At 46.3% G+C, this 17183-nt stretch overlaps 1 protein-coding gene across 3 annotated transcripts in view; it reads left to right on the forward strand.

The window, feature by feature from the left end:
- Positions 1-17183, forward strand: part of atp9b (ATPase phospholipid transporting 9B) — a 48695-nt gene that overhangs the window by 1886 nt on the left and 29626 nt on the right. For all 3 annotated transcript variants that reach the window (XM_079748883.1, XM_079748884.1, XM_079748885.1), the window contains exons 2-10: positions 1298-1468; positions 4383-4533; positions 6510-6623; positions 7091-7199; positions 8721-8779; positions 9425-9476; positions 11057-11151; positions 12939-13019; positions 15743-15818. In XM_079748883.1, coding sequence (XP_079605009.1) covers positions 1298-1468; positions 4383-4533; positions 6510-6623; positions 7091-7199; positions 8721-8779; positions 9425-9476; positions 11057-11151; positions 12939-13019; positions 15743-15818 — 908 coding nt within the window. The remainder of the gene's footprint in view (positions 1-1297; positions 1469-4382; positions 4534-6509; positions 6624-7090; positions 7200-8720; positions 8780-9424; positions 9477-11056; positions 11152-12938; positions 13020-15742; positions 15819-17183) is intronic.

Genomic DNA, 17183 nt, shown 5'->3' on the forward strand with positions numbered 1-17183 from the left:
AACAGGATTGCTATTTTCATCACGCACAAGTGGATTCTAATCCGTTTGGTGGATGTCAATTTCTTTTCCGTTGTTTGGCGTTGCCGTTTAAAAAAAACCCCAGCATAAATCGTGTGTGGACGAAGGTTTTATACATTTTTCTCGGCAGTTGGTGCCCACGTCTCACTGTCTATTCAATACAATAAGGCCACATGCAAACAAGAGTCCTTTGTGCTTGTTTCCCCAGCGATATGATCAGTGGCAGAAGAATTTTGGTAATTAGTTTTTTAGCCAGTGGAATCATTGTGGCGCTCTGGGATTTTTAAGATGAGGCCGACTTGACGGCAGTGGTGGAGGAGGAGGCTGTTTTCCACCTATGAGCTATGTCCGAATCGGATTGGAAATGGGTCTGGGATCAGATTTAGCCGTTGTGATGGTCCTCCCTTTGGGCCTTGTTCAGTGAGTTGCCATCTTGGTTCTGAGCACGAGCTGGGTGGGTGTCTGATGAATTGGAGATTCACTTAGGTCGCTAAGTGAATAAGTTACAGGGCCTGAGTTGTGTTCACAGTGTACAGCCGGCTGGTGAATACTGTTCTGATGTGAACCTAGCAGTGGGTCGTCGTTTAGCCAAGCTGTTGGTCACATGTTGGCCTATCCGGCCATGTATTACGTCCGATAATCATTATAGCAGGGTGATGTTCATTTGAAGAAATTTGAAACTGATAATAAAAAGACGTCTGGGATTGCACAATTTCAACCCTTTCTTGTATGCAGGAGAAGTAAAAGCGGTCACTTCTACATAGCACAATGCTGAATCACAACACAGTACTTGTGCAGTACTTGAATACAGAAGAGGGATGGCTACTTCCCCATACCGCGATGTTAGAGTGCATATTCACAGCCCCCTTGAGGGTGTGTGTAGCTCAGTCTGGCTGCTGATGCTACTGCTGCCCATTGCTTGGCAAAGTTGTTTTGCTGTTCTGAGGCCATTATGCTTAATGTGTTTTCAGACTGAATGGACACACAGGTCTCTGCATCATACAGTGCTCAATGAAATCGCGTTTTCGCTCTTCCTCTTTTCCTCTTGTGCAGATCTTCCGTCATGGTGTTGTTCAGTCTCGCTGTAACGACCGGATGGGTGGTTAGTGCTATTTGCGTGTTTTGCTCAGGTTTTGGTTCATTTTGACAGGCTTTTTCCACCTTTTTATGGAGTGAAGACGGAGAGACGAGTGGTCTAAGAAAGCGAGTGGACTCCTAACGAACCGAGCTGCCCAGTTAGCGGCTCCATTCCAATCCTATTCCATTTCCCCTTTTCCAGATACTCCGAAGATGACTCGTCCAACCTGGACGAGATGCCGCTCATGATGTCGGAGGAAGGCTTCGAGAACGAGGAGAGCGACTACCAGGCCTTGCCCCGCACCCAGCTGAACCGGAGACAGCGGGGCCTGAGCCGGTTCCTCATGGGGGGTTGGAGGGTGCTGTGTGGAAGGTGGGTGCGGTCCACGCGGCGAGGGCCACGGTCAGGGAGAGAGAACTGCCTGACACATCCGGAGACCCTAAAGGCAGTCGTCGTCTGCGTTGTGACCTTTGAAAATAGATGTTGGGTCGTTAATGTGTTTTTAATTATGTATGGGTTCAGTCTGTAAACAAGGAAGGCCGCCGCTTAATTAAACCTGGGAATATGTTGTGATCGCAATATGTGTGCGGGGAGTTTGCTCGGGGGATGGGGTTTCAACAGGAAGCATTGTCATTTCCTTTTTGGAAAATTGTTAAAATATGTACACTTAAGAATAATGCATATCTTCACTATAAATTTATATTCTGAATTGGGACTTTGTGCAAGCTGTTGCTATGTCATCATAGATTTACTCGCCAGTAAATAACATTCCCAGGTCATGTCGGTATATCAAAGTTTATTTCATTTATTTCCCAACCAAATTAGACTCAGTCAACATGTTTCTAGGACAGGTCTTAAGGAACAATAAACCACTCTTTTTCTTTTTATCGTTCACATCACTGCTAATTCCATTGCTTTTGTATTATTCATCACGATAACACTGTTAGCAAAATGCTATCCAATTATGTAGCCTCGGGGCTTATCCCATAATAAGCGTGGTGTACATTCTCCGGTACCCATGCCAACGACCCCCGGCTTGGATTTCAAACGTTCCGGTGGCTGTGCGTGAAATGCAAAGAGAGGGCAAGGCTGTGTTGCTCTGGTGGAGAGCCTGGATATGCACCAGTGGTCCAGACAGATCGCCCGTTTATCCACCTAATGATTCATTTGACAGGTTTCGTCCTCTAAATGACATCTGTGTTTTGGCAACGCACATGGGGAATATTTGTTGACGCCGGCCGCAATGAAGTGTAATAGCGTCTGTCAACAGAACGTTGTTTGAGTGGCAGTTGGTGGTGCGAGGAAAAAGGGTAACTTTCCGTGAATTCGGTTGAATTTTAATATTAGGTTTCGAGGGCTGTTTTTGTTATCGGCTATGAATCTCCCAACCACGCCAGATATTGATTTTCTCCCTGCCTCCACTAATGAACAAATCGGATTTTACACAGCTGAGCAGGTTGATGCTTTCCAGTAATTTTGTGTGTGCTTAGCCCGGGATTATAAAACACAAATAATTCACGGTGAATAAACCCCTGCCTATTCAAATGGCATAGTATTTAAATAACATTCATTTGCACAAATTATCTCTTTTATGAATCTGGGCTGAGGGAGCGATGAAGCCAGCGACATCCAAGCCAACACAAATACCTTGTTTTTTTTGGTTTTATGTTTTGGTAACTTGACAAAAGCGTTTGTCTGTGTGTCCGTGTGTCTGTGTGCCTGCGTGTGTGTCCCCCACATCAAACCGTTAAACACACACTCAATGCCGTTTCACAAATATGCGCTAGATAAAGTCATATTGAGCCTCTCTAGCTTCAGCAGGTAACTGAAAAGTCTGCCCGGCAGTGTTTACTAAAGTACGTCTGTTGACATGACTCCAACCCCTCCATTGGCTGACGTGTATTGTTTTGCATGCTGGATAAGGAGTTGATGTTTGTCTGACACACACGATGACCAGTATCCCACATGATTCTAAAGCTGTCTATACTGAAGAGAAGATTGGCCTTTTAGAAGTCATTTCTACCAGGAACGTGTCGCCTTTCTCACGACTGCTCATCGGCTAAAAGCTCAACGCTTTCGGAGTTGAACTCGTTTTTCATTCTTGTGTTTGGTCTTCGTTGGTCTTCGTACACACTCGGCTAAGCTCCAAAGTGAATGTACCTGAAAGCACCAGGTCTATGCTATGTGGACGGGCAAGACGTTTATTTCTGTAAATGATGGGGCATGGTTTTACAAAGAACAAGACATTCAGCTCCAGGTAAAACAGTCTGCGCACGCAGGAATACATCCATCCTCGACGGTTCACTTCGCATGGTGATGCTTCGAGAACACCAGTTTGACATAATGGACAGAAATCGTTTAACGTGAGAACAATAATATGGGGACAGGGCTTCAGTTTTTGTTAAATCTCGGGCAAAAATCGGGCTACCTTAACTCTTAATCTTCAAGGAAACACAAACATGTTTTCCTCATGAGTGGTCATAGTGGTCCGTCTCCAATCCATGAAGATTGCAAATATAGTTTAGTTATTTTTTTGTTAACCTCATGAGATTGGATGTCATTATTATTAAATGTTTGCTTGCGTGGCAGTTTGTGATTACACACCCAAGACTATAGATATAGATATGCTCAGAATACTAGATTCTGATAAACAGTAGAAGTTGTCATTCACTTGTATATGGGCCGTGCTCACAGTTGATATGTGGCCTTCGTTATTGCTGGTTCGGTTCATATCCTTGCTTTGGATACAGAGCTGATAAATAGATCATGGGAAGACGTCAGTGAGCTTCGCTGAAAATGTATGTGGATGGTGGACAGGCAAACCCGTTTCAGAGCTTCACCCCAGGCCGTTTGTGTTCAAGTGCTCTTCCAATTCTTTATTTGTCACACACTTGTTAAGTGCAGCGAATTAAAACCTGGGAAACTCTGATGGCTGTACAAGGAGAAACGAAATACACTTAAATAAATAGTTAAGAATAAAGAAACATTAACCCTTAGAAATACACTACAACTTGAATTATACCATTACATACAATGTCCATATATATTTTTAAATGGGCTTTATTCCCTTTATGGACGGTCAATGCATAGCATTGCACTTAAATTGTAGTTGCTCGTCTTAACTGTAAGGAGACCTTGCGAGTTTTGAAAGGCGCCCTGAAATAAAATGTGTTATGACTATTATAATTAAAGGTTGGAGTCAAACCTAGGTCACTACTAACGAGTGTGTGTGTGTGTGTGCGTACGTAGTGCACCGACCAACGGGTTGTGTTGTGTTGCCTCTCAGCTGCTGTGACTGCCTGGCCCGCACGTGTTGGAGGAAGAGGGAGCTGAAGGCGCGCTCCGTGTGGCTGGGCTGTCCGGAGAAGTGCGAGGAGAACCACCCGCGCAACGCCATCAAGAACCAGAAGTACAACTTCATCACCTTCGTGCCTGGGGTGAGTACATGGAGGAGGGAGGAGGGGGGAGAGGGAGAGGAGGAGGAGGAGGAGGACGAGGAGAAGGGAGGATGGAAGCAAAGGAGGAGGGGAGGGAGGTGGAGGAGGAAGGGAAGAGGCAGGGACGAGGAGGTGGAGGAAGGAAGGGCGGAGGAACGTGGGGGAGAGGAGGAGGAGGAGGAGGGATTGAGGACGAGGAGAAGGGAGAAAGGGGAGGATGGAAGCAAAGGAGGAGGGGAGAAAGGTGGAGGAGGAAGGGAAGAGGCAGAGAGGAGGAGGTGAAGGAGAAGGAGGAAGGATTGGAGGAGGAGGAGGAGGAACGGGGGGGAGAGGAGGAGGAGGGATTGAGGACGAGGAGAAGGGAGAAAGGGGAGGATGGAAGCAAAGGAGGAGGGGAGGGGGGTTGAGGAGGAGGAGGAAGGGAAGAGGCAGGGAGAAGGAGGTGAAGGAGAAGGAGGAAGGAAGGGAGGATGAGGAGAAGGAGGAAGGAAGGAAGGAGGAGGAGGTGCTTCTGTTCTTGCCTACAGCTGCTCGGGACTCGGTCCAGTTGGTCCCTTAGAAACTTGCTCGTGCAGCAGTTTAAATGTTTTCAATTGTTCCAATATTGATTGTGTGCTTCTATTGTTTTAGGAGTCAACTATAAGTCTCTTTGGATAGTGCCTGCTAAATGACTTCAAATAAATGTTATTGCACTTTGCTACTTACACGTGGGCTTAATGCTTTGAGAAAGGTCTTTGTTGGAGGCTCTGGGTAAATGCTCATTGGAGACCTGTGGGGATTTGATGGCTTTAGTGGTCTTCCTGTACTGGTACCAACCAGTCATTACACATGTTATCACGTTTGTAGTACAACATGGTCATTATGTACAGTGACCACTGCCAGGCAAGGGGTCAACTACCTACTGAAACACACACAGTCATGGCAATCAAAGAAAATCACAAAACAGTTGCATGCGCTGTATACAATTAAAAGAAATCATGGCAGTTTATTCCTCCCTTCCCAGACGGCGGATGTTTGACACGGTACCAACAGCCTCCCTCATATCCACCGGGTTCATGCTAATGGATCTCGTCTCTACCTCCGGGCCATTACTAAGAAGACGAGCCTTCTCTCTGGGGGAGCCTTCTTAGAGCCCTACGAGTTCCTCATTAGGAAGCAACGGGGACTTCATGATTTAGGAGCGCACAACAGTTTGGCCCGAGCCATAAAATGTCAAGCGTCTGGCCCTTTAGAAGTAGATATCGTCGTCGATAGCGAACCAAACACCTCTTGTTCCTTCGCTCCCCCTCCCCAACCTCCACCTCTCCCTCCTCCACCTTGAATTATTAAATACGCTCAGATTGAGCGTGGCCGCGTGCATTTTTCTCTAAAGGTCGGCGGGTTCATTAACTATAGAGTACCGTCCATCGATCGCCGTGTCCCCTGGTAATCTGTGACTACACGGCGGACCCTCATTATTGCTATCATTATTCAAAATCGCCCCCGGAGATTAATAGCGTGCCCCCGCCCTGCTTAAAGGTTCTGCCCGAGAGGCGAGGTAGTGGCAGGCGGAGAGGGACGACAAAGGAGGGACCCTCACTCTTGACACCTCGTCGAAGGCCCCTTTTGTGGGGTCTAAGATGGAGTAGGGGCCCCGACTGACCGCCTGATAAAGACAAACCGATGGCGTGTCGGTAGAGACGCAGGGCTCGACCCCCCCCCCCCCCCCCCCCCCCCCCCGCTGGTTCACCTTCTGCCGGTGTGTCGCTGAACGGATCGTGGGTTTGGGTCAGCAGTCCGTCTAAGGCACGCGTGTCATTTTGGTTCTGCTTGGTGGAAAATGGTGGATTATCTACCGATGTTTGACTGGGTGCTTGCGAAAGCTGAGCATAAACAAGGCAAACACCGGAATGGCTTCAGGGTAGAGCGGGGTCACTCCAGGTTAAACGTGACTCCCGCTCTGTGTAACCGGTCCGTGTTTTCCTTCTCTCATCCAGGTTCTCTACCAGCAGTTCAAGTTCTTCCTCAACCTGTACTTCCTGGTGGTGGCGCTGTCCCAGTTTGTCCCGTCGATGTCCATCGGCTACCTGTACACGTACTGGGCTCCTCTGGTACGCATCTTCATGTTTCTGAGGTTCTGTTGTTAAGGAGACCGACAGACTGGATAAAAACACTTTATTTTACAATTCAAATTTGTCTTTTTCTATGTTTTATCTTTTTTATGTCTGGTTTTATACTTTTCAGTAATGACGCTTTCATTCAATTTCTTTATAATATGTTCTGTTTACTATTATAAAAACATATTTTCAAAGAATTGACACATTACTGCATTGGAATTTGATCTTATTAACTAAATTAACTAAATGTTATTCATTTTTCTATTCATTTCATCGCTTATACCTCGAGAAAATAAGGTGTAACACACAATATGTAAACACACAAGATGTTACTCCCAAACCCTGTGAAACAGTCGACAATAACAACACCTTGGTCCCACCATGTGCCACAGTATCGGGTGCATTCAGAAACAACCCCCCCCCCCCCCCCCCATTAAAGTGGCGTTACCCTGGCCCTGCAGGTGTTCGTTCTGTCGGTCACCATGGTGCGTGAGGCCGTGGACGAGGTGCGGCGCTTCCAGCGGGACAAGGAGATGAACGGCCAGCTCTACGAGAAGCTGACCGTCAGAGGTGAGGGTGCGGCCTGCAGCCACAGCCGGCCCGGCAGGGGGAACCTCTGGGGGGGAGGTCTCTGTGGTGGCTGGGCCCCCGGGGGCCTCTGCCAGCGCTGTCGGTCTTCAGAACGGCCTTCCCTCCCTCCTCCCCTCCCTCCCTCCTCACTCATTCCTTTCCTCCCTCAATCCTCCCTCCCTCCCTACCTTCCCTCCCTCCCTCCCTCCTCTCTTCCCTCAATCCTCCCTCTTTGCCTTCCCTCCCTCCCTCCCTCCTCCCTCATTCCTCCTCCCTTAATCCTCCCTCCCTACCTCCTCCCTCATTCCTCCTCCCTACCTTCCCTCCCTACCTTCCCTCCCTCCCTCCTCCCTCATTTCTCTCCTCCCTCAATCCTTCCTCCCTACCTTCCCTCCCTCCCTCCATCCCCCCCTCCCCCCATCTCATGCAATTAAACGATGGCCCTCCACCAGATCAACACTTGTAACAAAAGGCACTTCTCTCTCTGTAATTGCATTGATTTTTTTTTTTTTTTTTACCACCCCGCTCTTCTTCTTCTTCTTCTTCTTCTTCTTCTTCTTCTTCTTCTTCTTCTTCATCTTCTTCTCCTGTTCGTCTCCAGTTTCTCAAGACTGTCTGATGTGAGCTCTGTCCCCTCGGTGGGTTGTGTACCAGAGTCCCCGGTGGGATATCTGTGACAGTAGCACGGGATCGCCACCTCCATACCCCCTCTCCTTTAACTCTGTGTGTGTGTCTGTGTGTGTGTGCCTGCGTGTGTTTCAGTGAATGTTCTTTGTTGTGTGTGTGTGTGTGTGTGTGTGTGTTTCAGTGTATGTTTGTGGATGTGTTTATGTGCGTGGTTGTGCGTGTGTTTCAATGTGTGTGTGTGTGTGTGTGCGTGGTTGTGTGTGTGTTTCAATGTGTCCGTGGTTGTGTGTGTGTGTTTCAGTGTGTGTGTGTGTGTTTCTGTGTGGTTGTGTGTGTGTGTGTGTGTGTGTGTGCGTGGTTGTGTGTGTGTTTCAATGTGTGAGTGGTTGTGTGTGTGTTTCAGTGTGTGTGTGTGTGTTTCTGTGTGGTTGTGTGTGTGTTTCAGTGTGTGTGGGTGTGTGTTTCAGTGTGTGTGTGAGAGGAGAGCAGAGGGGACATGGAGGGTTATTGAGTGGATATAATTGAGGCTGAACCTCTTGGCTGTTGTGTTTGTCTATCTGTCAGACCTGAGAGCAAAACAAGAGGGTGTGTGGTTCGCACCGGCAGAGGTAATCAATCTCGCAGAAATGGAAGGAATAAAAATAAAAAAAGGCAGTTGCAATTTTTTTCTGCCTTCTTTTTTAAAGTCGCCCGCATTGTCCTGACCGCCGGGATCAATAAGTCGTGTTTTATTCCACTAGTAAAGGGCAACATACACAACACATCTCACAGAGATCGTTGTCTGTCTTTATGCGACCGGGAGAGTTGTTTGTCGATGGTCGATTGTAATGCGTACATTTTCTCTTTTTCCATTATGTCCTCCTCCTCCTCTTCCTCCTCCTCCTCCTCTTCCAGGTAAAGTTCAGGTGAAGAGCTCGGACATCCAGGTGGGGGACATGATCATCGTTGAGAAGGTGAGCGTCACATGACGTTTAATTGGTGGATGATACCCTAGAGCAGTATTTGTATGATGATAAGTCATGTCTGTTGTCCCCACTGTCACACATCCTAGATAGCACCCAGCCCGGTATAGAGAGCATGCCATCTATGATCCATTTTCTGGTTATACAGTCCTACTCGAAACATAAAAATATAGTATAGTAAAAACATACTATAAATACTTCAAAAGGGAACTATTTCCGCTTACTCCAGGAATAGCCTGCATTTGTTAATATATGTATTAATTAATTAATTATTGGTGGTTATTCAGTTGATGGGCTTGCATACCGGTAGAGTCATCACTAAATCACCTCCAGTGCAGGCGTCCTCATAATCAGAGCAGAATCTAGTCTGAGCTGTCTAGGCTAGTCATCTTTCAGTCGAACCTCAGTGAAATGAGAGTATCAGTTGGCATGGAGTGAGTGGAATAGTTGAATTTCCATGACAACCTGTCGGAAACAGAGTTGAGACGGTGTCATCTGCTTCTGCCCCCTGGCCAAAGTGTTGCCCTCGTTTAATTATGGAGGCCGGCCTCCGATATAACTGTGCGTCACCTTGTGTCTGCCGTGCTCATCGGTTGATTTCAATGATTTCTCTCATTTTTTTCGTTTCCGATCTAGAATCAGAGAATTCCCGCCGATATGATCTTCCTGAGAACATCTGAGAAAAACGGTGGGTGCAGAAATTAACTGACGTTGCCCAATTTCAAGGGTTTGTAGAGGTTCAGTTTAGTTACTATAAAGTTTAATAAATAGAAATACATATACCGTTAGAAATGATATAACTGTTCTTTCTACGTAGGATAATTATAAATCTGTCTATGCTTGTCTTTCCGTGAACATGTCGGTGTTATCTCTTCCAACAATATAAATAACAGCATACACAATATTCATATTCAATTTGCTCTAAAAGCAATGCATCTACTATGCAATGCAAATTCTGTACTTTTCAATATGTTAATTGTAACAAACCTAATTTACAAAACAACCAAAGCCAAACAACCGATTCCATCCGCCTTCTTCCCATCCAATGGCCGCACCTTATGATGACATTGTGTGATGCGTACAGCCTCCCCCCCCCCCCCCCCCCCCCCCCCCCCCCCGAACCACTCTATCCTGACTGATGATGACCAGGGGTTGGGGGCGGGGGGGACACCGGGAGGGATGGCTCCCTGGACATCAATCCCCCATGTGCCAATAGGTCTTACCGTGAGCTGTGGATGTCTTAATGCCACACGCTCACATACACACACGTACACACATACATGCAAAGATGATACTCAAATACACACACACACACACACACCACACACACACACCGAGGCTCTGGCACACACACACGTGCAAGGGCATGCAGACACACACGTACACTCAAATACACATAGACTCACTCACTCACTCACTCACTTTTTCTATCTCTCAAGGGCACGCAAATACACCCACGCAAATACACACAGATTCAGTATCTCACTCACCCTCTCTCTCTCTCTCTCTCTCTCTCTCTCTCATATATGCTCACACACAAGTGCACACACACACACACGGCCCACCCGTACAGTAGAGTCCCTCACACAGTACTGGCTCGTGTCAGCCAGCTGTGTGCCGGCAGGATGCAGGGATTAATGTCAACGTCCCGCGCGGTAATGTTTTCCCCCGCACTTAACCCCCGCGGGAGCCTTCTACAGCTACCCTCTCCCGCCCTCCCTGTCGAAACGGCCGCTCCTACCCGTCAGCCTCCATATAGAATATTAACCCTGCGGTCGATGCAGGTCACCACGGCTGCCCCGTCTACTGGGATCCCCCCCCCCCCCATTTTCTTACAGCAGCGCTTCGGCTGGTGCCAGATCACTACTTATGTCAATTTGATTTTATACACTTGATATGTGTCGTTTTTTTATTTGTGTGTGTGTGGGGGTGCCTGTATTGTGATGATTCATGTATAACCTGTAGCTTAAAAAGGACTGGGAAAATATTTGCGAAAAAATGCCTTTTCTAATATTTGTTAGGTTTACATTTAGTTTCATACATTTTTTTTGGCATATGATACCTAGTTTTCAGCTGAAAATCAACTGTATGCAACTGTATTATAGTTTTTCATTGCTATTATTAGTAGTTGTGTGTTAGATGGAGTGACGAGGGAGTGTTATGAATAGGTCATTATTATTATGATTGTGTTGCTATTATGTTCATCATGTACAGCGCTAGTCCTCCATAGGACTTGACAGTAATCATGTCTCCATGGCGACTCCCCAGGGTCCTGCTTCATCAGGACCGACCAGCTGGACGGAGAGACGGACTGGAAGCTGAAGATAGCGGTCGTCTGCACGCAGAGGCTGGCCGCAGTGGGGGTACGAACAACACACACAAACATAACATAAACACATAACAACAACACACACACACACAATGAGGACGGTGAACCCAAAACCTTTTTTTTAAACGTGGTTATATGTCTTACAAGATCATCACGATCAACATTGGCCATTTTGTCACTGTTAATAAAATAAGACCTATTGTAAAACGTTCCACCCTGAACAACCTTTTGGTATAGTCTTTGACGTTGTGGTGAAGGGACACCGGCGGCAAGGTGTGTGGGGGTTTTATGGAGCTCCGTCCTTGCAGCGGTTGCTGTTGATATCAGAGTCCCAGAGAAGGTTAATCCTTTGGACCCGGCAGTTCACTTACACTTAAGGACAAGTCATCTTCTTGGCCGTCATGGAAACTCCCCGGTGACGACGACAGTCGCTAGAATCCTGACTGGCAATTTGCGGCGTAGCCCGGACCAGATACTGAACACTTGAGATTTCAGTTTGATTTCGTGTTGGTCTGTCTTCCGTACTTAATGTGATCAGACGATTAAACTTTCATCGAGTCATCGAGCCGTTGCGCCCGCGTATAAGGTTTCTGAAGGAACGCTCGTCTTCCTTTCAGTGTCAAAGGAAAACCCTTTTGGGTGTCATGTTGGTGCGTTATGTCGTGTAAATAAATACAACAAAAAGCAGGCCTCTGCGTGTCCACGCACTGAGCTAAATCTAATCCAGCAGTTTGACCCAGCCGTCGACGTCTAGGCTTCAGCTGTCAGGCCTCCGACGTAAGGGACAGCATTGGGTCCCAACTGGGGCCACAACTAAGTGCCACTGTAATCTCTGAGGAATAGGATCTCTCCTTCTCACCCAGGTAACACTTATCTACACTAGCCACAACTTTCGGTTATCTTGCCTGAATAACTGACAGTTTGTAATGAGCTTCCGTGTCATCAAATGTCTAATGGGATGTTGTGATTGGTTCAAATGAGACCGAAATGAGGTTTGATTGAAGGCTGTTTTAAACTTAAATTGTAATTTTGTATTTTCTGTGTGGTACGTTCTCTTCGTTATGGTCGGAGCCTGTACTCTATCATGTCTTATCTTAACTCTATACTCTGATTCGTCGACTCTTATCTAAACTCTATACGAGTCGAATCTAGTGTCTCTTATCTGGCGTTGAAGTGGTATACATTCCTCATCGGTAATCTATACTCTGTCTTATCCGCACCCCCTTATCTCATCATCCTGCGCATCAAATGTGGGCTGAGCGTCTGAGATGTCTGTAAATCTACACAACATTGTGACATATTTAAAAGGTATCAGTAGAAGAGTCCTTTGGAGATGCTCTACTGTTTCAACAGCCAGTATAAATCACTCAGAACGACCCGCTACCTGTTTCATATGAATACGTTGTTTATTCAGTAGAGCAAACTGTGTTTGGCTGACAAATGAGCAGTCGAACACCTTCAAACTGTACAACGAAGGCAAGGCAAGGGTCATCTATATGGTTAACCACACGCCATAGTTACGGTTGTGGATAAAAAAGCTAAAGTAGCAAAGATGGTCTCGATATGAAATGTGAAATATGGTGCAAAGAAATGTTTGTGGTATTTAGTGGGCAGAGGAAAAACACTAGCAATACCGGAGGTCCTGTGAATTCAATGCTTTTACAGAGGAGACAAAAAAAACATTCATGTCCGATTTAATTTCGAATTCTGCATTGTGTGATTGATCCATAACCAACATCCAACCTCCTGTCCCGTCTCCTCCATCCCCTCCTCCACCTCCTCCTCCTCCCCCTCCTCCTCCTCCTCCATCTCCTGCTCCAGGACCTGTTCTCCATCCGGGCCTTCGTGCACGCCCAGAAGCCCCAGCTGGACATCCACAGCTTCGAGGGAAACTTCACCCGGGTACGGGAAAAAGCCCCGCTGACATATTTATGAGCCATTAAACAACAAACCCAGATCTTGTGCAGGAATTGGATTGACACGACTTGATGCTTATCTCTATTACTCCGTCCTCTCACTGCAACAAAGGCGACTTGTGTGTGTTTGCGCGTGCACGTGTGTGTGTGTGTGTGTGTGTGTTTGTATTACAGCCATGCCTCCTATTACTCCAGGGACACCCCCCCCCCCCCCCCCATCCTCCTATTATTTTTTTGCTGCTCTGCCTCTCCGTCCTCTTCCGCTGGTCCGTAATGCTTTTTTTTTTATTAATAGCAGATTAGTGCAGCGCCCAGGGAGATGACGGGCCGGCACAAAGGAGGTCTTTGTGGTCCGTCTTCACTCTTGGCCACACACCAGGCTTAGTGAACAGGCACTTCCTGCGCTCATTCATCCTCTGCGGCCTTCCTTTGCATAACGTGTGCTTTTAGGCCCAGCAGGATGGAGAGGGTGGGGGGGAGGGAAAAAAGGTTCCCACAGCAAATGAACTTACCTTTTGATAAGGGCTTCCTTTCTCTCTCGCTCTCCTCTTGCTCTCTCTCGCTCTCGCTCTCTCTAACTCTCTTTCCTTCCCCTCTCTCTAATTTTCGCTCTCTGTCTCTCGGACTCTCTCTTGATCTCTCCCTTTTTTTTTCTCTTTTTCAATCCCCTCTCCTTCTCTTCCTTTCTCTACAAATCATTCCCTCTTCTCTCAATGCATTTATTCTCTCTCTCTCTCTCTCTCTCTCTCTCTCATATACATTATGTTTGTTTGTTCGTTACCAGGGGCACCCCTCGGTTCCCATGGTAACGACCTGGATGTCCTTGTCAGTCTCGGTCGGCCGTCCTGCGACCTGCTGTACCCTTCCCCATAGTCTCACATTGACCCCTTATTTGGTGTGCTGGATTCTGGAGGAACAGGGCATTTTACTTTCTTTGGCCACATATTTGTTTCGACCAGATCATGTTGCTGCCGGCAGGGATTCTGTAAGCACCTAATTGAAGAACACATACTCGGCCAGCATTAGTCGAAAAAAAAAAAAATGCGTACACTTTTTAGCATCCTCTTCTGAAAGGCTCACCCGCTCGTGCAAATGAGTTATTTTTGCTACAATACCTCAAACAAAACAGGAAACAAGGTGTAACTCCTCCCCTTGATGAGTTTGGTTTCCGGCCCAGGCTCTGAGCCATATAACGACCAGAAGTTCTGCTGTAGCATATTGGCACCGCGGTACCCAAGACTAACCTCCCCTTCATGCTCCTCTCTCTAGTGTGTATTGACAGGATGTGGCTGCTTGGGTATCATAATTATTATATCACGCAGGGAACTTGAGCTGAAACGGGATCTGACGTACTTATCGCTGTTCTCTGCATTTGTGTCTTTAAAAAGAGAGGAGGGATGGAGAGATATGAAATGAGAGGCCCCCCTAGGGACTGTTTAACTCTCTCTGGCTGGCTCTGGCACTCTCCCTCTCAGAATCACTTAACAGGGACATCGGAAACAATGGAAGTGAAGGTTAAAGGACGTTTTTTTGCACTGTTGTGAATAAGTCTGTTGTGGCAGCGGTTATGGCTTATGTTGAGCTATTCTTTCAATAATTCTACCAATACCAATACATTTGGTTTGATTCCTTCGATTATATTAAAATACCTGTAATTAAAGTCCAATACCTGTGATTAAATACCTGCAATTCAATACCAATACCGAAATACTTAACTCATATTAATTTAAAACTTTAACTTCTTTCTAACATGTTGGCTGTAAAAAAAATACAGAATTGTTTATAATTGCAACAAAAACAATATTACGAATGCTCTATTTCTGTTGACTAAACAATGCAAACAATCCTGAACAAATACAAACATGACTCAACAAATCCAGTCAAACCGGTTGTAGTCAGTTGGTCAATACAGAGCTAACTATAATTATCTAAATTGCTTCTATATCGAGAGAGCAACTTCAGATGAACAATACTCAATGAATCCATACGGCAGCGACTTTTTAGCTGTGTATTAGAAAAATATGGTCAATCAAGGAACCATTACTGTCTGTGGTTCACATATGCAGTGCCCTTTATAATGATAGCTTCATATTTTCCTATCCACGGTTTAGTCGCAAGGAATCATGGGAAACAAATCGAAACAGGGAGTCCTGTGTCATTTTTACCCAGGAAGGTTTTATTGATCGGGTATGAGTTGGATATTAATTTTGCCCTGATTGTGTGCAGGCCTTGAGGGCATGCAGCCTACTGTATGTCAAACAAATGTATTGATTCGATAACTGACTAACTGTCATCTGTGTCTCTCTGGTTTAACTGCTTTGCTTTGCCATGGTATTTGTTGTTATTCTGTGTTCTCGTGTGTGTGGATGTGTTTTTGTGTATGTGATTCGTTTTTTACAATCTCACTGTACTACAGAACATATTTTTTATGTAATTTATAATTGCACATTTTATTGATGAGGTGCTTTTTAATGACACTCTACACCATAACATGAAGCACAACTAAACAAAAATGTTGCTAACAAAATACAAGTAAACACATTTTTGTGTACAAGAAAACACAAAAAATAAACAAATGAATAAATATCAAAACAAAGTCGCATTACAGCATTTAAAGGACATCATTTTAGCATTGCAGAATGAGGCAGTGGGAGGTGAAGACGAGTCAGATGTTGACCTCTATATGTTAACTTACCCCCCCTCCCCCAGGAGGACTCCGACCCCCAGATCCACGAGAGTCTCAGCATAGAGAACACGCTGTGGGCCAGCACCGTGGTGGCCTCTGGTGAGTCTCTTCAGTCCAACGTGGGCGTGGTGTGGAGCTGTATGCACCAGGACGTGGTCAGAGAACCGCTCAAACGCTGATGAGCATTCGCCTGTTGAAACAGCGCGGTGTCAACGGGCGTCGGTGGGAATCTTTTTCGCGGGAAGCGCGATGTGAATCGCGATAGGCGGTCGGAGTCAGGCCTCACCCGCCCTCTGTTTTTAAAACCATAGAAGAAGACAATAACAATAACAGTATTGTTTCTCTGTTCTTATTACTTGGTTTTAAAGCATTTTGGAGCTTAATTTAAGTTTTGAGAACTTGCGATGAATATTAGCAAAAAACCAAACCTACAATGTCCTTCCATCCGTTGTTCTCTCGTCAGAAAAAAAAACGAAAAGCTAAAATATATATTTTTATACTTTGAGGGTTATAATAGGATTGTGGTGATCATGATCGAGTCCTGCATCCATAACCCTTCACTTCATTTTCCCAGCAAATAGAAACTTGCTCACGTTGGTCCGAAGCGTCTCTCTGCGGTGAGGCCGCTGACGTAATCCCTCCTCACTTACGCAGAGTGATTTCCCCGTAGAAATGTCAGTTGAGAGTGTTTGTCGTTCTCCTGGCGATGGCCGCCATTGATCTGCGGTGGCCCTCTGCTCTCTGGCCTGACCTTGACCACACACACACACACACACACACACACACACACACACAGTCTCACACACCCACCCACACAAACACACTGTCTCACACACCCACCCACACAAACACACTGTCTCACACACCCACCCACACAAACACACACTGTCTCACACACATGCACACACACAAACTGACATACCCATAGACACACAGCTGCACTCACAGCCGCATACTACTATACACACAGCCACATACTAATACACACATAGCCACACACGGCCACATGGTAATACACACAAACATATGCATAGCTCCACACACGCACACACACCTAGCCCTGACATCATCTGTGCTGAAGCTCAGCTCAGCTCTGGCCTGACACCCGATAGCCTTCAGAGTGGATCCACAGAGTGGCTGCTGCTGGATCATCACCACCATCATCATCATCATCATCATCATCATCATCATCATCACATGTCCATTCTCTCTTATTTGTCTCTGTCTTTCACCCTCTGTCTACATCTTTCTCATTCGGCCTCTTTCACTCTTTTATCAAGCTCTTTCTCTCTTTTACTCTGTTTCTTTCTCCGTCTCGCGATCGGTCTCCCCGTCTCTCTACCTCTTTCTTCCCCTGTCTGTGGGTCTCTTTCTCTGTCTCTCTGCCTCACATTCTCTATCTCTCACTGTCTCTCTGTCTTTCTCTCGCCGTCCCCATCAAACGGAAACCGCTGGTGCATGCTG

This window comes from Pollachius pollachius (genome assembly GCF_949987615.1).
Source record: "Pollachius pollachius genome assembly, chromosome: 13".
Taxonomy (NCBI): domain Eukaryota; kingdom Metazoa; phylum Chordata; class Actinopteri; order Gadiformes; family Gadidae; genus Pollachius; species Pollachius pollachius.